The sequence below is a fragment of the Tenrec ecaudatus genome, chromosome X (genome assembly GCF_050624435.1).
Source record: "Tenrec ecaudatus isolate mTenEca1 chromosome X, mTenEca1.hap1, whole genome shotgun sequence".
Taxonomy (NCBI): Eukaryota; Metazoa; Chordata; class Mammalia; order Afrosoricida; family Tenrecidae; genus Tenrec; species Tenrec ecaudatus.
Genome location: NC_134548.1, coordinates 57,453,489 through 57,471,848, shown reverse-complemented (window position 1 = coordinate 57,471,848; position 18,360 = coordinate 57,453,489). Strand labels below are relative to the sequence as shown.

The following is an 18,360-nucleotide window of genomic DNA, read 5'->3' as shown; positions in this document are numbered from 1 at the left end:
AGATCCCCTCCCCTGGGGGTCAGCGTGACAGCCTGGAAATCAAGGCACCCCACAAGCCCAATATAAAAATGAGAAAACAATATTCTCTGTAAAAACTGCAAATTTCAGGCTCATTGTTGAACTCCAAGACAAACTGGTAGAGCAATTCTTTAACATAACCCTTCTTTCTGGCATTCTATTTCCTTAAGTCTTTTTTTAAAAATCATTTTATTGGGGACTCTTACAACTCTTACCACAAGCTATACATCCATCCATCCATCGTGTCCAGGACATTTGTACATATGTTGCCATCATCATTTTCAAAACGTTTTCTTTCTACTTGAACTCTTGGTATCAGCTCATTTCTCTCGCCCCCCTCCCCTTCCCTTCCTCCCTCCTTCCCTTCCTCATGAACCCTTGAAAAGTTATCATTTTATTTTTCATGTCTTAGGGGGTTATATGTTATCAGTTCTCTTTCTCCCCCAACCTTCCCCTTGGCCTCCTGGTATCGCTACTCTCATTATTGGTCCTGAGGGGTTTACCTGTCCTAGATGCCCCTTGTTTGCAGCTCTTATCGGCACCAGCGTACATGCTCTGGTTGAGCCGCATCTGTACGCTAGATTTGGGGTCATGATAGTGGGTGGAGGAGCAGCAGCACTAAAGAACTAGAGGAAAGTTATATGTTGCATCGGTGCTGTGCCGCACCGTCTGGTTTGTCTCTTCCTTGTGACCCTTCTGTAAGGGGATGTCCAATTGTCTACAGATGGGCTTTGGGTCTCCACTCCGCACGCCCCCTCGTTGACATTGATAAGATTTTTTGTTCGGGGTCTTTGATGCCTGATCCCTGATCCCATCGACACCTCATGATCAAGTCTTGGTAAGTGGTGAAGGCCTTTTTCTATAGCAGCAAGCTGTGTTTCTTAGGTCTGCTTGTTTCTGCTATGTGGGTGTCCAAGTATTGCGGAAAGGGCATGCGCAGAAACTTTTACGTGTAGTGGCAGGTTGTATCTGCCATTCTCCAGGGCAGAGGGTCTGATACACTGCGCTCTGTCATACAGTGTATCACTGAGGTACAGTCACCATTCAAATTTGGGTGTTTTTTTTAGTCTGATTAATAACATGGGTACTTATTATTCCTTCTAAAGACACCTCGGCTGACTCTTTCTAACCTCTACTGATCTTTGTAGGTTCAATGACAGAAACTACCTGGAAGAGTTCTTGAAGCATAAAGAGGATGGTGATTTTACTCAGTTTTCAAATACAAGGTGGCTTTTTAAAGTTCATGGAGATGTGGAATTAAAAAGTAGCATTTCCGCCACAAGCTTTCTGAAGCCCCCTCATACTCGTATCCCTCAGGCACCAGTTAGAAGAGCTCACACGGTGTCAGATTTACTGTATACCGAATAGGTAGACTTGTAAATGGGATCCCAAAAGCTCCCACCACGACAAGTTTGCAGTTCAGTTATGCACGTCTTGTCTCACTGGACAGTGCAGTGTATCCTACTAAGTCAGAAATGCACATTTTGGAGAATTAATGATGGAGGCGGGAAACACAAAAGCTGAAAACAGTTCTATAGCGATTTGCTTACATAATCTAATGGGATCTATACCTATGGGCACCAGCTGCTCTTTGAAACTCCTCTGACCCCTGGTGTCCCCATTTGTGTCAGAGCAGAACAGTGTTCCATGGAGACTTCAATGGCTAATTTTCAGAAGCAGACCTTGAGGTCTTTCTTCCAAGGCACCTGTGGAGGACTGGAACCTCCACCTTTAGGTTAGCAGAAAAGAGGGTTAAGCATTTCCACCCCCCAGGGAGGGCTGTGACAAGGAGAAAGCACTGCTAACAGAACATCTGCTTCCCGAGAGGCAGTGCCACGGTTCATTTGCAGGACTAGACCCAAGGAAGCTTGCTGAGCTAAGGAAAATTCAACTATGTGCCGTCTTTTTGTTTGGGTTTCTATGAAAACTTCATAGTCTTTATTGGCCTACTGAATGTTTTTTTTTACAAGGAAGGACCCCCACCTCCATATACATACTGAAAGACCTTTTGACATGACGTAGAATTTCTAACGGACACATCTGTAATGAAAGGTGATGTGAACACACTATGGAGGAACACACAGAGGAAACTCCCTTGCACTGCTGCCTTGACATGGATTCGACACCCACCCTAAAAATAATGCCGTCAAAATGCTTCAAAGTCCCTTTGGCCTTGCAACAGTGAAGCAAAACCACCTAGAAATAACTGTTCACTAACTTGTCGTTTAAAATAGATGCTGAAAAACCAACAGACTTTTGTGTGTTATGCACAATTACTTTTCGATCAAATTTTCGTTTGCAATAAGGAGCTCCTAGTTCACATTCTCGGAAAAGAATGTCCTCGCTGCTGTAAGCTGTAAAAGTGCGCTTCCTTCAAGATCTGGTTGATGTGCACATAGGAGCCTTGGCACACGTCAGCCTCCTCACAGATGAACCGAGGGCTGTTAGGGATGGGCTCAGCAACGATCTGGTTTAAACTGCTCTCTGGTCTTCTTGCTGGATCCTGGTAATTCACACTGCCGCTGCTCCTGTCATAATTATTGCTGGAAAACTGCAAAGAAGACAACAGAAATGGGATCACTGCTCTGTGATTACTGTGTGTGTGTGTGTGTACATATATATATATATTTTTTTTTTCTCCCTTCTATTCGGTCTGGAGAATAACAGCACCAGACTCTATGCTTGGCTTCATAGTCTACCAAGCACACCCACTTAGGAGATTTCATTCTAACCTCACAACAGCCCTGTAAAGTAAGTTTGGATGAATAGCCCCAATTTACAAATGAGGAACCTGAGACCACTGATGTGCCCACGTTCAGATACCTAGAACGTGGCAGGGTGGAGATTAAAACCCAGGGCATCAAACGCCAAAGGATGCCTTCCTTCACACATCCTTTGTCTCCATTTGCATCATTTCTTTCAAGAATCTGCCTCAGAGAAGTAAGTCGCTGGACTCAGAGGAAGAGCAACCTCGGGCAGTGCTGCAGGCCGTAGTTTCAGGTATGCCTCTAAGAAATGAGATGGCTTCTGGGAACCGTTCTTGTCGTTGTTGTTGTGAGATGCCATCGAATTGGTTCTGACACTTAGCGACCCTGTGCACAACAGAATGAAACACGGCCTGGTCCTGCACCGTCCTCACAATTGAGCCGATGCTAGGGCCCATCGTTGCAGCCACTGCGTCCATCCATCTCATCGAAGGCTCTTATTTCTTTTGCTGCCTCTCTACTTTACCAAGCACGTCTCTCCTGACAACATGCCCAAAGTACGTGAGAGCCAGGCTGGCCATCCTTGCCTCTAAGAAGCACTCTGTCTGTCCTCCTTCCAAGACAGCTTTACTTGTCCTTTTAGCGGTCCACGGTATTTTTTTTAGTTAATCATTTTATTGGGGGGCTCTTACAAATCTTGTGACAATCCATCGTTCAATTGTATTAATCACACTTGTATATATGTTGCCATCACCATTTCCAAAACAATTTCGTTCTGCTGGAGCCTTGGCATCAGCTCCTCTTTTTCCCCCTCCCTTCTCCACCCTCGCCAATCCTTGACCAGCCCTATATTGTTACTGCTATTTCGTGTCTTACACTGTGCCTTGTCTCCCTTCACCCACCTTTCTGTTATTTGTCCCCCTGGGGGGCTATATAGCCAACCTTGTGATGGGTTCCCCCTTTCTCCCCCTCCCGCCTCCATGGCACTATTAATATTGTTCACCAGCAGCACAATTCAAATGGATGGGCTGTTCTCTGGCGTTCCTTAGTTACCGTCCAGCTTTCACATGTATATGCTGCTGCTGCTGCTGTTGTTGTTGTTAGTACCCTCTTACCAACCCTAGGAACAACTGAAGGGAATTCTGCCTGGTCCTGCGCCATCCTCCCATGCTTGAGTCCATTGTTGCAGCCATTGTGCTATTTTCTCTCCTCGAGGGCCTGCCTCTTTTCACTGCACCTCCACTTTACCAAGCGTGACGTCTTTCTCCAGGGACTGGCCTCCAGGGACCGGTCTGTCCTGACAATATGTCCACAGTGTGTCAGACGGGGTCTTGCCAGCCTTCCATCTAAAGGAGCACTCTGGCCGTACTTCCTCCAAGACGTATGGGTTTGTTCTCTTATCGCCGTACTCCAAATGCATCCATTCTTCTTCGGCCTTTCTTATCCAGCCAATGTCCAGCTTTCACATGCATGTGAAGCAACTGAAAATATCAGGGCTTGGGTCAGTCTCACTTTCGTCCTCAAAGAAACATCCTTGCTTTTCAGTGTTCTAAAGCGGCCTTGTGCAGCAGATTTACCCAAGGCAACACATCTTTTGATCTCTTGACTGCTGCTTCCATGAGCACTGATTGTGGAATCAAGCAAGACAAAATCCTTGATACCTTCAATCTTTTCTCCATGTATCATGATGTTACCCACTGGTTCTGTTGGGCAGATTTTGGTCTTCTTGACATTGAGTTGTAATCGTTCTGAAGGCTGCAATCCTTGATCTTCATCAGTACGTCCTTAAATCCCCTCTTCAATTTCAGCAAGCAAAATGGTGTCATGTGCACACTGCAAATTGTTCGTGAGATTTCCTCCAATCCTGATGGCATATTTTTCGTCACATAATCAAGGTTCTCTGACTAGTTGCTCAGCATATAGACTAAATGAATACGGTGAAAGGATACAACCTGACACACACACACCTGTACTGATTGTAAGCCGTGCAGTGTTCCCTTCTTCTGTTTGCACACCTGCCTTCTGATCCATGTACAAGTTCTGCATGAGCACAATGAAGTGTTCTGGAGTTCCCATTCTTCCCCAGGCTACCCACAGTTTTGTGGTTTTTTTTTTATGATCCACTTCAAATGCTTTCGCGTAGTCAGTAAAACACATGTTAGCATCTTTCCGGCATTCTCTGCTTTCAACCCTAACATCAGCAGTGATATCCCTTGTTCCACATCCTCTTCTAAATCTAGCCTGAATTTATGGCAGCTCCCTGTCAATGCATGCATTGCAGCAACTGTTGTTGGATGACGTTCAGCAAACTTTTATGTGCATTTGTGCGTTAGTCCGGGTCGACTACAGTAACAAATCCAGGGACACTCATATGTGTATACGAAAGAGCTGTATATCAAAGAGTAATTGTATATAGAGAAAACATTCCAGCCCAGTCCAGATCAAGTTCATAAGTCTGATATTAGTCCATAAGTCTGATACTAGTCTATAAATCACTCTCCAGACTCATGCAGTCACATGCAATGGTGGAAAATGCAGGAAGATCACAGGCTGGTGGGTGCAAAGTCTTGTGGAGCCAATGGCAGTGGACGCGTCTCCAGGTCTCTGGCTGCCATCGGCGTGGCTTGTCATCAGGAAGGTGCAGCAGAGAGAGGAGAGTGTGGCTTGCCTCCCCGGAGAAAGACAGGAGGTTCCTAGAATCCTCATAGGAAATCCACACCCACAAGGAAGTATCATCAGGCTGTGACCTGATTGACAGGCTAGACTCCACCCCTTCACTCTTAATACTCTCAAATGGACACGAGATCATGCAACTGCCACAATGTGATCATCAATTACATTGCTGTATAATGGGAGCATTTTGTTGGGTCACCTTTCTTAGGAATGGGGATAAATATGGATTTCTTCCCGCCAGATGGCCAAGTAGATGCCTTCCAAATTTCCTGGCTTAGACGAGTGAGTCCTTCCTGCGCTTCTTCGCCTTGTTGAAACATTTCATTTGGCATTCCATCAATTCCTGGAGCCTTGTTTTTGTCTCATGCTTTCCGTGCGGCTTTAACATCTTCCTTCAGCACAACTGGCGCTCCTGCTCATATGCGACCTCACACGATGGTTGAATGTCGACCAGTTCTTTCTGGCGGGTGATTCTCAGTATCCTTTCCATCTTCTTCTGATGCTTCCTGCGTCAGTCAATGTTTCCCCATAGGATCTTTTTAATATTCCAACTTGAGGCTCGAATTTGTGCTTGAGTTCTGTATGGTCAGCGTGCTCTCAAGTTCTGGTTTTCTAACTCTTAGGTCTTTGTACTTTTTCATCATAATATTTGACTTTATCTTCTTCCGTTGCCCTTTGGAATTTTCTATTCAGCTTCTTGACGTCATCCTTTCTTCCATTTTCCTTAGCCACTCTAAGATCAAGAGCATGTTTCAGAGTCTCTTCTGACATCCACTTTGCTCTTCTCTTTCTTTCCTGTCTTTTTAATGACCGTTTGCTTTCTTCACGAATGATGCGCATGATGTCCTCTCACAACTCATCAGGTCTTCTGCCATTACTGTTCAATGTGTCAGATTTGCTCCTTGGGGGTTCTTGAATTTCAGGCGGGATAGACTCAAAGGCATATGTTAGCTCTTGTAGACTTCTAATTTTCTTGAGCTACAACTTGAACGTACGTACACATGAGTAAACTCACGGTCTGTTCCAGTCAGTCCCTGGCCTGAGTTTCCCCGCTGGCTTTCCCAGAGATACATAGAGTCCACTTGAATTCTATGCATGCCATTCGAGGAAGTCCTGTACATAGTCAACGTTTGTGTTGTTGTAAAAAGGTATTTACTATGAATGAGTGATTGGTCTTACACAATTCAATCATGCGATCTCTAGCTTTGTTTCCCACAAAGAACATATCCTCCAACTTCTTTGTTCTTACCTCTTTGTTTCCAACTTTTGTATTCCAGTCACCAAAAGTTATCAATGCATCTTAACTGCATGTTTGATCAATTACAGAACGAAGATGCTAGTAGAATTCTTAAATTTCTTTGTCAATAGCTTTAGTCAGTGGTGAAGAGACTTGAATAATTGTTGTATTGACTCAAGTTCTTTGTATATGGATAGATGTTATCCTATTATAGACAGTGCTGTACTTTAAGATAGATCATGGAATGTCCCTTCTGATAATGAATGCAGTAGTTCGCTTAAGTAATTAAGTAAGCAATGAGATACAACTTAAAAACAAACACACGTGGGACATTTATGCATTTGTCACCTGGTAAGTAATGGCCAAATGAATTCAGGTGGCAGGGTTATCGGCAATAGCAATGAAATTGTCATAAGGGCTTAATACCGAAGAAAATTCAAGAAAAGATGTCCCTGGCTCAGAGGGCAAAATTCTCCCCGCTGGTAAAAACTAGTCAACTTCTTATTATTGAAATATCAAGTAGGCTATTACATTGGATAAGAGACCGACCACTAAAATACTTTGGTTCCTGTCAGTTGATATTCCTTATTGTTTTAAGCTACAGATACTGTGTGAAAAATAAAGCAAGAAGAACTACAAATGCTTTCTAAGGAATCGATTTTCATCTCTGTCGAAATGCTTTGCAGGCAGCATCTGACCTCTTCTGACTTCACCAAGGGAAGGACAATCAAACTTCACATCACCCCAAGGTCAAGTCCTATGAGGTGAAGATCAGACATGCCTTCACACTCCAACCTTCTTTAGCAGTTCTCATACCGACCATCCCTCGCTACTTCTCAGCTGGGTTTGATAATTCATTGCAATGTCCACATAGCAGCCACAGTGCGTACTCTCGTTGACTAGGGAAGTTGACAGGTTATGATTAAGAATTAGAACTCCTCAGGATGCAATCCTCTGCTCAGGAACAGCTCTTCTCAGACATGTCTACAGGAACAACTCTCTCTGGTCTTCAGCCTCTGAGCTACCCAGTCCCCTGTCCTTTGCCCGGCTCAAGCAATATTACAAAGTTCTTTTAGTGCCACCGATGAATGCCCCAAAAGGCACCTCACTCTGCCATATGCCTCAGCTCAAAGGAACTCCATCCTTAACTTCACATGTTAACAGAACTAACTCCCCCAGTGTGTGCCTGGAGGTACCTCACTTTGCAAGCAGCCCACTTCCAAAAGGCGTCCAGCTTTCCTTGCAAGAAGAGAACTGAGACACTTAAGTTGATGCCAAGCACCAACGTTAATGCTTGTCCAGTGGACAGTCCTGAACTTAACTGTCAGGACTTGATGAATGAATTTGAGAAGATCTCAAGGGGTCCCTGAGAAATAGCATAGCAGTGGAGGAAGCCAAGTTTTAGTGACTAGTTGTAACAAAGGAGATGGAAAAAACAGGCAGTGCATACAGGTCACAACTCGGAGGTAAGGAGAGAGAAAAGAATCAGTAACTTGAGGAAAAACTAAGGCAGGAAGGGAGAATAGAAACCTCAGTAGGCTAATGAAAGAACTAGTGGTTAAGTGAACTATGAAGAGATGAGAAGGAATATCAATTACTTATCTTCGAAAAAAGACCTGGAATGCTTCTCCCACGTAGGCTTTGTTGCTTCTGAGCTAGATGGCCGCTTCTTTATCTTCAAGCCTTTAAGACCCCAGAAGCTATATCTTTGGATAGCCGGGCACCATCAGCTTTCTTCACCACATTTGCTTAGGCACACATTTGTCTTCAGTGATCATATCGGGAACAAAGCCCACATGGAAAAGCACACCAGCCTGTGTGACCACCAGGTGTCGAAAGGATCAGGTATCAGGCATCAAAGACAAAATATCCTATCACTGTAAATGAGTGGGAGTGCAGAGTGGAGACCCAAAGCCCATCTGTAGGCAACTGGACATCCCCTTACAGAAGAGTCGCGGGGAGGAGACGAACCAGTCAGAGTTCAGGGTAGCATGGATGAAACGCACAACTTCCCTAGTCCTTCAATGCTTCCTTCTCCCACCTACCCTCACCATCATGATCCCAATTCTACCTTACATATCGGGCTAGACCAGAGGATACACACTGGTACAGATAGGAACTGGAAACACAGAGAATCCAGGACGGATGATCCCTTCAGGAACAGTGGTGAGAGTGGTGATACCGGGAGAGTGAGTGGAGGGAAGGTGGGATAGAAATGGGGAACCGATTACAAGGATCTACACATAACCTCCTCCCTGGGGCATGGAGAAGAGAAAAGTGGGTGAAGGGAGATGATGGGCAGTGTAAGATATGACAGAATAATAATAATTTATAAATTATCAAAGGTTCAAGAGGGAAGGGACGTGGGGAGGAAGGGGGAAAAATGAGGAGCTGATATCAAGGGCTCAAGTAGAAAGCAAACATTTTGAGAATGATGATGGCAACAAATGTACTAGATAAAAATGTCTTAGACACAATGGATGTCATGTATGGATTGTGATAAGAGTTGTATGAGCCCCCAATAAAACGATTTAAAAACAAGAACTGGAATATAGATGGCATTTATAATATAAAATTGTGAAGCTCTTTGTAAGGCAGCGGAACCAAGTATTTGAGTTTCTTTCAAGGCCTAGCTTCCTCTCACCTCCAGCCCATTCCCCATGCTTCAGTGCTTTCCTTCATGTGAACCTCACAAGAAAGAAAAGGAAGAAAAATCAAAACAAGATTTTTTTCCACCCCTACTATGCATTTCATCCCTGGAGAAATTAGAAGTCAGAAACAGAAATCAGTGAAACGGATGACCATTTACCAAATCCAGATCACTGAAAAGTAAATTATGTGAAAACATGCAAAAATTCACTTTAATATCCATACATTAGGTAGAACGTCAATAAACCAAACATTTTTGGAAATTTCAGCCCTTTTCAGAACAACACAGTGGAAAAGTGAAAACATTTAAAATAGGCTTTCTTATAGCTTTTGGTTCCATTGGAAAGACACATAAACCAAAGCAATAACATATTATGACTTATGGACAAAAAAGAAAGGTTGTAAATTACTAGAACAAAAGGTACTTCCAAAATTATCATTAAACAGGAATTCTATGGATAGGTTTTTCAATGGTCTATGATTTTCTGACAACAACAAAATTTGAGGGAGTGTGTGTGTTGGGGCACTCAACAGATTTTCAAGTGTGATTCTTTAAAACGTGCTAAATGAAATTAACCTGGTGGAAGTTTCTTAACTTCAGGGCACAGCCTGGATAATTTAGCTTAGTCAATCAATGAATAGAGAAGGACTCTGTTTCCTACCTCTGTATCCAGAGAATCCTGATAGACGTCACTCTTACTCATTTTGGACCGGGGCAATTGGTGGCTGTCATCTTCATTACCATTTCGTCTTCTTTTCCTGAAAATAAATCACAAAGATAGTGGGGCGGGAGTAATGGTCATCCAACCAAGCACTTAAATAGCAAGTGAGTGGCAACATAGAAATTTGAGAACTTGTTTGAGAATACACATCTCCATCTGTGACCCCAGAGAGACAAAGTCCAAAGTGCATCATCCCCAAGTAGGGAGAGGAAAATTAAAACACACGAACTCTAAACCAAGCTGTTAGTTTGCTTCCTAAAATTTAGTCTCCCGATTTTACATGAACAAAGTGAGTGGAAAGAACAGGAAAGTTTAAAGACTAAGTTAATAAGCTTTACCTAAGTAAACTCATTGTACTCTGCCCCCAAATTACGATTCCAGGTTACATCATTCTAACCACTTCCACAGAAAAACTCTTAGACTGGAGCGGCTGCCAGTGCCTATTTAAGGTTCAAGTCCTTGGCAAAGTGTTGCAGAGACCAACACTGCAGAGGACTTTCTTGTGTCATGGGAACTAATTACTATTGTTTCATCAGCGATGTATTATGACATCACGGTTACTTCACCTATGAGATTACAGCACAAACTACTTGGCATTTCCAAGGCTCACTGATGAAGGAGGGCCTTATTTGAAGTACATACTTACAAAGTGTCCCCCCAAATGCATGTCAACTTGGCTAGGCCAGGACTCTCTGGCAATAGTGTGAAGTGGCAGTTATGTGATGGGCCCCTCTGATGGGATTTGACTTGATAAACCAATAAGAGGATTGAGGGTAGGTTGTAATACCCTTAATCCTGTCAGAGTACTGCTCCTATATTAACCTCAGAAAACCAAACTCTCTGCCATTGAGTTGATGCTGACTAATCGCGGCCTTATAGGACAGGGTAGAAGTGTTCCTGTGAGTTTCCAAGTCTCCTTGTGGGAATAGAAAGCCCTGTCTTTCTCCGTGGGAGCAGCTGGTGGTTTCAAACTGCTAACCAGTATGCCACCAAGAGGGGTTTTCCTGCTGATGGCCAGCAACATCTTTTACCTTACATGAGATCAAAGGAAAGGATGTGAGCAGAGAGAGAGGGAGACCTACTACTACTGCCAAGACAGAAGAGACAGGCATGCAGTATGTCCATTTGACATAGGGCCCCTGTATTGTGAGGCTCCTAGATCCAGGGGAAGATTGCTAGCACGGCACAAGGAGATCTACAAGGGATGAATGTCTGGTCCACAGATGTTGAAAGGAGACAAAGACCTTTTGGCAGACCCGATAGACAGAGAGAGCCTTCCCCTAGAGCTGGCACTACGGATTTGGACTTCTAGCCTCCTAAAATGTGAGAGAGAACTTATGCTTGTTAAAACTATCTACTTGCATTTACACACAGTTACCGATAAGAGCCCATGGCACAAGGACTCTAGGTCATTTGACCCCCTCAGGAACAGAAATGGGAGAGGCGATGCCAGGAGGTTGGAGGAAAGTGGGGAGAGGAAGGGAAGAAAGGGGAACCGACTGATCACAATGATCGATCGACATATCACACACATGCCACCCCCTACTCCCCACCTCCCACCCCCATGGGGACGAACAACAGAAACCATGGGGAAAGGGAGACAGCAGTCGGTGTAAGATATGAAAATAATTCTACCTTGAAAGTCTGGCTAGACCAGAGGATGTACACTGGTACAGATAGCAACTGGAAACACGGGGAATCCAGGGCGGATGATCCCTACAGGACCAGCGGTGTGAGTGGCGATACTGGGAGGGTGGAGGGAGAGTGGGTTGGAAAGAGGGAACCGATTACATGGATCTACAATGTGACCTCCTCCCTGGGGGACGGACACCAGAAAAGTGGGGAAAGGAGATGTCGGACAGCGCAAGATATGACAAAGTAATCATTTATAAATTATAAAGGGCTCATGAGGGAGGGGGAGCAGGGAGGAAGGGGAAAAATGAGGACCTGGTGCCAGGGGCTTAAGTGGAGAGCAAATGTTTTGAGAATGATGAGGGCAATGAATGTACAGATGTGGTTTTTACACAATTGATGTATGTATGAATTGTGATAAGAGTTGTATAAGCCGCTAATAAAACATTTTTTTAAAAGATATGAAAATAATAATAATTTATCATTTATCAAGGGGTCACCAGGGTGAGAGGGGGGAAGGGAGGGAAATAAGAAGAGCTGATACCAAGGGCTCAAATAGAAAGTAAATGTTTAGAAAATAATGATGGCAACATATGTACAAATGTGCTTGATACAATTGACGTCTGGATTGTGATAAGAGCTGTAAGAGCCCCCATAAAATGATCTTTGAAACGGCAACAACAAACACTCCACTTGTGGCAGTTCTGTCATGGCGCCACTTAAGTCGTATCAGACCTCAGTGAACTAAGTGCCAAGCCACCATGCATGCTGGCCTTAGCTTTGTTGAAATGTTTTAAGTCAAATGGAAGGTTCAAATTCTTGTTGAAATGTTTTAAGTCAAATGGAAGGTTCAATGTGTGGTTAGGGGGCTGTAGTGTCCGGTCTGTTCAGGTACACAGCAACCACATAGACAACGGAAGGAAACACTGCCCACAACCGCATATACAGTGGAAGAAAACTGCCCAGTCCTCAGCGATACTAACAGTTATTATATTTGATTCTACCGTGTGAGTCCACCTCCTCAAGGGGCTTCCTCGTTTTTGCTGATGCTCCACTTTAGCAAGCACGGTGTCTTTCTCCAGGGACTGGGTTTTCCCGATCACATTCCCATTCTCCTCAAGGTTACCCATATTTTGCTGGGCTTTATAACTTCAGGTCATTGTCCATATCAGTACAATACCTCCCTTGTTCTTCTCAACCTGCCCTTTAAAAATGTCTTTTCAGCTCTTTGATTTCATCATTTGTTCCACTTGCTTTAGCTCTCCATGAGATGGACTGACAGAGTGGCTGCAACAATGGGCAGAAGCACAGGACTGGCCAGTGCTTTCGTTCTGTTGAACACAGGGTTGCTATGAGTCAGAACTGACTGGACGGACGGGAAGGCACCTAACAACCGCAACAACATAAATGAAGAGTGGGGTACATTGAATTAAGATTTTAATGATTTCAGTGTACCTTGTTTGTGGTCACCTTCGGATGTACTTTCATTTTCCTCGTCGTAAATAAATGGGAACACAGGGTTAGTTTGTGATTTTAGGCAGGAGAATAGGCATGCTTGTTAAAGAGTAACCAGATTAAAGCTTGTTCTTTGGAGTTCCAGAGAACAGCTGCCGCCACTCAAAGTGGAATGACCACCAAGCAGGCAAAGGAGGGGAATGTAACTTAAGGAAGGCAGAGCGTTTATGAACGGACACACCCTAACTTCCTACAAGATTATTTCCCAAGTCTCTCCCTTTTCCCCCCACAAATGCATAAATATCCTCTCTTTTCTTTGTTCTCAGAGCAGAAGAGGAAGCAACCGTCTGCCTCCTTTGCGTCATGGATCTTATGGGAAACAACCAACAAACTTTTCCTTTTGCCAACCATCTGTATAGTAGTACTCGGGCTTCACTGCAACAGCCCGCAGGGACGGAGCTCTCGCTAACCACAATGCCAGCGGTTTGAAACCACCAGCCTCTCCTCAGGAGCAGGATGAGGCTCTCCACTCCCGTGAAGAATTGCAGGCTTTGGAAGCCCCAGGAGCGGTTCTCTCCCGGCCTATGGGGCTCCGTGAGTCCGAATTGACTTGAAAGCTTGAGTTTTGAGGTGATCATCATGCATGTTACCTAAGCTACCTTCTTCCTAGCATGATCATGAAAGCGGGGTGAGAATGCGCTGCAGTAGAACACTACGTGTGAAGGGAAATCCATTGGCTACCCAAATGAAAACAAAGAAAGTGGCAGAATTCGGTCCCAAAATTATTTTATCAGTGCCCCAAGTCCTTGTTGTGCTTTGGGCTGCTCGGCCACGGATGTGTGACCAAACATGCCCATTTCTTGATTTACAACAGTGGATGCATTCTGGTCTTCCTTGTGAAGAGAATAGACATGCCCAAGGGGTTGCACAGACAGGAGACGGTTAGGACACTAGGGATGAGGGGTGTATTTGAGAATTTCTCCCCTAAGGCCTAGGGACAGTCAGGCAAGCCGCTCCTGCCCCAGAATCGGAGGCTATCTCCCTGGGTACCCCAATCATTGCATTGGCCTCTCCCTTGGATGGCACTGGATTAAGAATCGGCCCTACCTGCTCTTCATGCTTCTTTCTCTAGGCTTCTCCGAGGTATTTTGTTCCTCTCAAAATGTCTGTAAGAATTGGGAAGATTGCATGTTCAGTCCCATGTCCACGTTCAGTACCTTCTCAGGCTGCAGGTTTTGAGATTATAATTCTTGTAGACTCCCCTTAACCGACCCGATATAAACCAGAGTCATCGACTTAGAGATTCCTTTGAATACGCAGTACTCCAAAGGATGGTTGGGTCTACTTAGTTCCATAATTTCATTTCTTTCCAACCTTCCACTAATCTCTGGGAGTTTAAGCACAGAGAATAATCATCTTAGAGATCAAACACAACAATGGATTTCAAACTCTTTGAGAAAGGAAAAGAAGGCTTTCTTTGCAAAAACAAATACAAACATACACACACACAACCCCCAAAACAAAACAAAACACCCCAAAAGATTAGAAGGAGGAATTTGGGGGCTGGGAACAGGAGCTCCCTAGCTGATCTCCCTCCCCTATCCTCCCCCACCCAATCACCAGTAGTCTCTCCAGCCCCAACTTAGACTGACAAAGAGCTAGTAAAATAGGCAGATCTGGTAGTGCCAAGACACGTGCCTCATGGGATCCTGGGCAAAGTGAAAATTAGCACACATCAAACAGCTTCTTGAATGGTACAGAGATTTCCAGTATAAATGATTTCAGATTATGTGGGTATAGTAGCTGAAAATGAAACTTTTCTTTTGTATGAGATCCCCTCCCCCTCGTATGTGAGGCATGTTCCAAGATCCTTCAGGAATATAGTAGGACATGCAGCAAGAACAAGGCAGACAGATCAGGATTACTTAATATACAAAACCAAACCAACCCCACTGCCATTGTGTTGATTCTGACTCAGAGCGGCCTTATATAGGATTCTGGGGCTGGAAATCTTTATTGGAATTGAGAGCCCCGTTCTTCTCAGGGGGACCTGAACTGCCAACCCTGTGGTGAGGAGCCCTACACGTACCCCATAACACTACCACGGCTCCTTTGCTTCATATTAACTTCGTACTGGGTCTGCTTAAGGAGCCCTGGCAGTGTAATGGGCTACACATTGAGCAGATAACTACAGGCCAAGGGTCTGAACCCATCAATCACTCAGTGGGAGAAGGATGAGGCTTAAACCTTTTCAAAGTCTCAGAACCCCAGGCAGTTAGGCCGACTCTGTCCTGTAGGGTCCCTAGAGTCTGAACAGTGGTCAAGGGGTGGAATACACTCAATGGAAGGGAGGGTTTTGTTTTTGTTCTGCTTGCTTCATTTACATGTCTTCCTAAGGAAAAAAAAAACAAAGAAAACAACAACAAAGCCCTAGCCATTTGTCACCTGTGTCCCTTCAGACTCATGACCACCCCAAGCATGTGAAAGTAGAGCTGTGCTCATGGGGTTTTCAGTGGCTGACTTTCTAAACTAGGTCCCTGCACTTTCTTTTTTTTGACTTTCATTCATACCCCTTTGTGTGGACTTAAACCTCAAACTCAGCAGCCCAGTACATTAATCGTTTGCACTACCGGCCCACTCTAGGGAACATGTCCTCGGTTGGTGGTGCTAACGGTATTTGAGTTGGCCTCTGACTCAGGGCAGCCAATGCACAAAGACCCCCATGTTGCCCTGTCCTGAGCCAACCCCACGATCACTTGTGGATCAGTGGTCCATGGCTGACCCATAGAGTTTTCCCTGGCTGATTTTTGAAGTACACCGTTGCCAGGCTGCTTTCCCCTGTTCATCTTTGTCTGGAACCTCTGCTGAAACTTGCTCAGGATGGAAGCAACATACAAGGGGAGTGACAGGGGAGTGATGGCCAGGCATGAAAGGCCTCAGCCACCATTCGAGTCAAGGTCTCTCTTATGAAAGAAGAGAATTCTACCACTGAACCACCCCTCTTCCAGCTAATTGCATTAGCATGTCAGTAGTCGGGCCCCTAAATTCATATTCGGAGCCTCTGGGTGCTGTAAGTAGTTAAGCGCTCCACTACTACCCTAGAATACTGGCAGTTCCAGCCAGAGCTGGCGCTCTGCTTTGGAAAAGGCACACCTTTGGAATCCCTCCTTGCGCGCGTGTGCCCACACACGCATTTACACATCACACACACACACACACATGCGCGCGCGCGGGGCCGTCATGAGCAGGACATGACTGGGAGGCAACTAACAACAGGTTCATATTGAACGTATTCTTTATACCCTTCTCCCCCCACTTGTTGCGGTTGTTACCTGAGGGTTGCTTTTCAAGGCAGGGTGTTATCCTCAATACTTTTAAAACTCACCTAAATGAATGCAACATACCACAAAATAGAATTAATATTAATCTCTGGGGGGGGGGGGGGTTGCTGCAGTAGAGAAAAGGCGAGTGTTCCTGATTGCACTTTACCAGGCTTCCAGATTTCTCATGGTGGGGCTGATGGAGCTCTATATTGAAAATGGTGTTCATGCAGGTCCATAAACGGCAGGGACAGAACAGGGGTTTCTGCCCTGCTGGCTAAGGGGATAAAGAAAGCACGCTGTGAAATAAGAAGTGAACAAAGGACCCTGTGAGAACAGGCCTTCCAAACACCGCAACCCTCAAGGCAGGCCCCAGTGACGCACACAGAAGTGGACTGGAAGATCATTCTGAAGCATGCTGGCTGGAGCAGAGGCCCAGACAAAAGCGGAAAGGAAATATGTGGGAGACCCAAGAGGCGCCCAGGAGCTCATTAGAAAGTTGCCTGACCATCTGCAGAAGCACAGAGGCAGCCCAATGGAAAGGGCCATTTCAAATAGCCAACCCTGCAACCCCTGAACAATGGCCCTGCCCTCCTGCCCTCCTGGAGGGAAGTGCAGCTCATCTAGGCTGCAGCTGTCCTTCTCAAGCCCGGAGAGGGACCCCGTCATGTGTTTGGAAGTTATTCTATACTTCCATAAAACCGTGGATTCACTCTGTAAACCGCGCGGTTTAACTCTTTGCAGAAAAGCCCTGGATCTCTGGCCCCTAACAAAGCACAGGGGTTTGGGGCTTGCCGGTTCCCAGTGGACAACAGCTCGGGGCCGAGCTTCACACATCAAAATCCGGGGCAAGTTTTAGGAAAGGGAACGATCAGAGTTTTCAGGATGAAGAACTACCGTTGCTAAAGGCCCCAGCAGTCCCAGAGGAAGAAATGGCGGCCTGAAAAGCACAGCTAAGGGGCAGCGCGCCTGTTGCTAAGGTTTTGTGAGCCAATCCCGCAAGGGGCCGCCTCGGCCAATCTCAGGGCAGCCGGCTGCTAAGGCCCAGGCGGAAACCGGGCTTCTCTAAAGAAAACGGCTGCGCGCTTTTTTTCCAGCACGACGGGCGGGGCAGCTGCGCGCCGCAGGCTCTCACGCGGCGCCGCACTGCCATCTTCAGGCCAGAGAAACCGCGGGCGACTGCTACGAGGGAGGAAAGGCTCCTTCCTGCTCGCCGCGTTTCTGCGGAGGCCCTTAGGCTCATTTACCTGGCTGAAAAGGCGCCGCGCGGGGGTAGAGACGTGAAGGCACCAGAAGGGACGGGTTCCAGGCAGGCAAAAGAGGCACGGCAAAGGGCCAGGACCGGGAAACCTCTGAGCCCGCCCTGGTAACCACGGCAACAAACCGGTGACGTCAAGCCGCCTGGTCGCGGCTCCGCCCACGGGGCGGGGCTGCCTGTGATGCGCGAGCCCAGGCCCCGGAATGGAAGAATGGTCCTTCCAGGTTTCAGCCTGCAGGCCCTCCTGTATGGGAGCATCAATGACGTGACCCAGAAGCCCAGGTCCTACCACTGGAAGGCGCTCCCGGGCGAGACCCTTACCAGTTTCCGGCCACTCTCCGGACCGACAGCCGCCAAGCTATCCACCTTAGCTACCCTTGGGATTGTGTCACTCCCAGGGCACCTGCAGTCCTCCTCTTTGTGCTAACCTCCTCTCCTTATTACAAGGGATCACTGCATTCTGGAGGCTGACCTGGCCAACCCCACAGTCCCTCAGTCCTTAGGGATACTCTCCTGCAGGTCACCTGAGCCTCCATCGCCCCGGGCCCCCAACCTCTCAGTCATCTCCATTGGCTGGTTACCACCTCCTTCCCTTCCAGTGCCCCTTTAACTGCAAGGAGACCCAACTCCTCCCACCTAACTAGCTTGTCATCTTCCTCCACACCCTCCCTCCCTCTGCTTATGCAGAACT

General features: G+C 46.0%; 1 protein-coding gene across 3 annotated transcripts; it reads right to left on the bottom strand.

The window, feature by feature from the left end:
- Positions 1 to 400: 400 nt before the first annotated feature.
- On the bottom strand, positions 401 to 17,783 carry LOC142433877 (protein VCF1-like). 3 transcript variants are annotated; one of them, XM_075538519.1, is made up of 6 exons: positions 17,659 to 17,781; positions 16,581 to 16,688; positions 16,424 to 16,476; positions 14,199 to 14,257; positions 9,945 to 10,041; positions 401 to 2,569 (listed from the first exon to the last, which is right to left on the bottom strand). In XM_075538519.1, the coding sequence occupies exons 4-6, from the start codon at positions 14,207 to 14,209 to the stop codon at positions 2,336 to 2,338; spliced, it is 342 nt and encodes a 113-aa protein (XP_075394634.1). In that variant the 5' UTR covers positions 14,210 to 14,257; positions 16,424 to 16,476; positions 16,581 to 16,688; positions 17,659 to 17,781; the 3' UTR covers positions 401 to 2,335. The 3 variants fall into 3 exon arrangements, with proteins under 3 accessions (XP_075394634.1, XP_075394635.1, XP_075394636.1); XM_075538520.1 differs by lacking the exon at positions 16,424 to 16,476; XM_075538521.1 differs by lacking the exons at positions 16,424 to 16,476; positions 16,581 to 16,688 and having other exon boundaries at positions 17,659 to 17,783.
- Between the last annotated feature and the right edge of the window lie 577 nt (positions 17,784 to 18,360).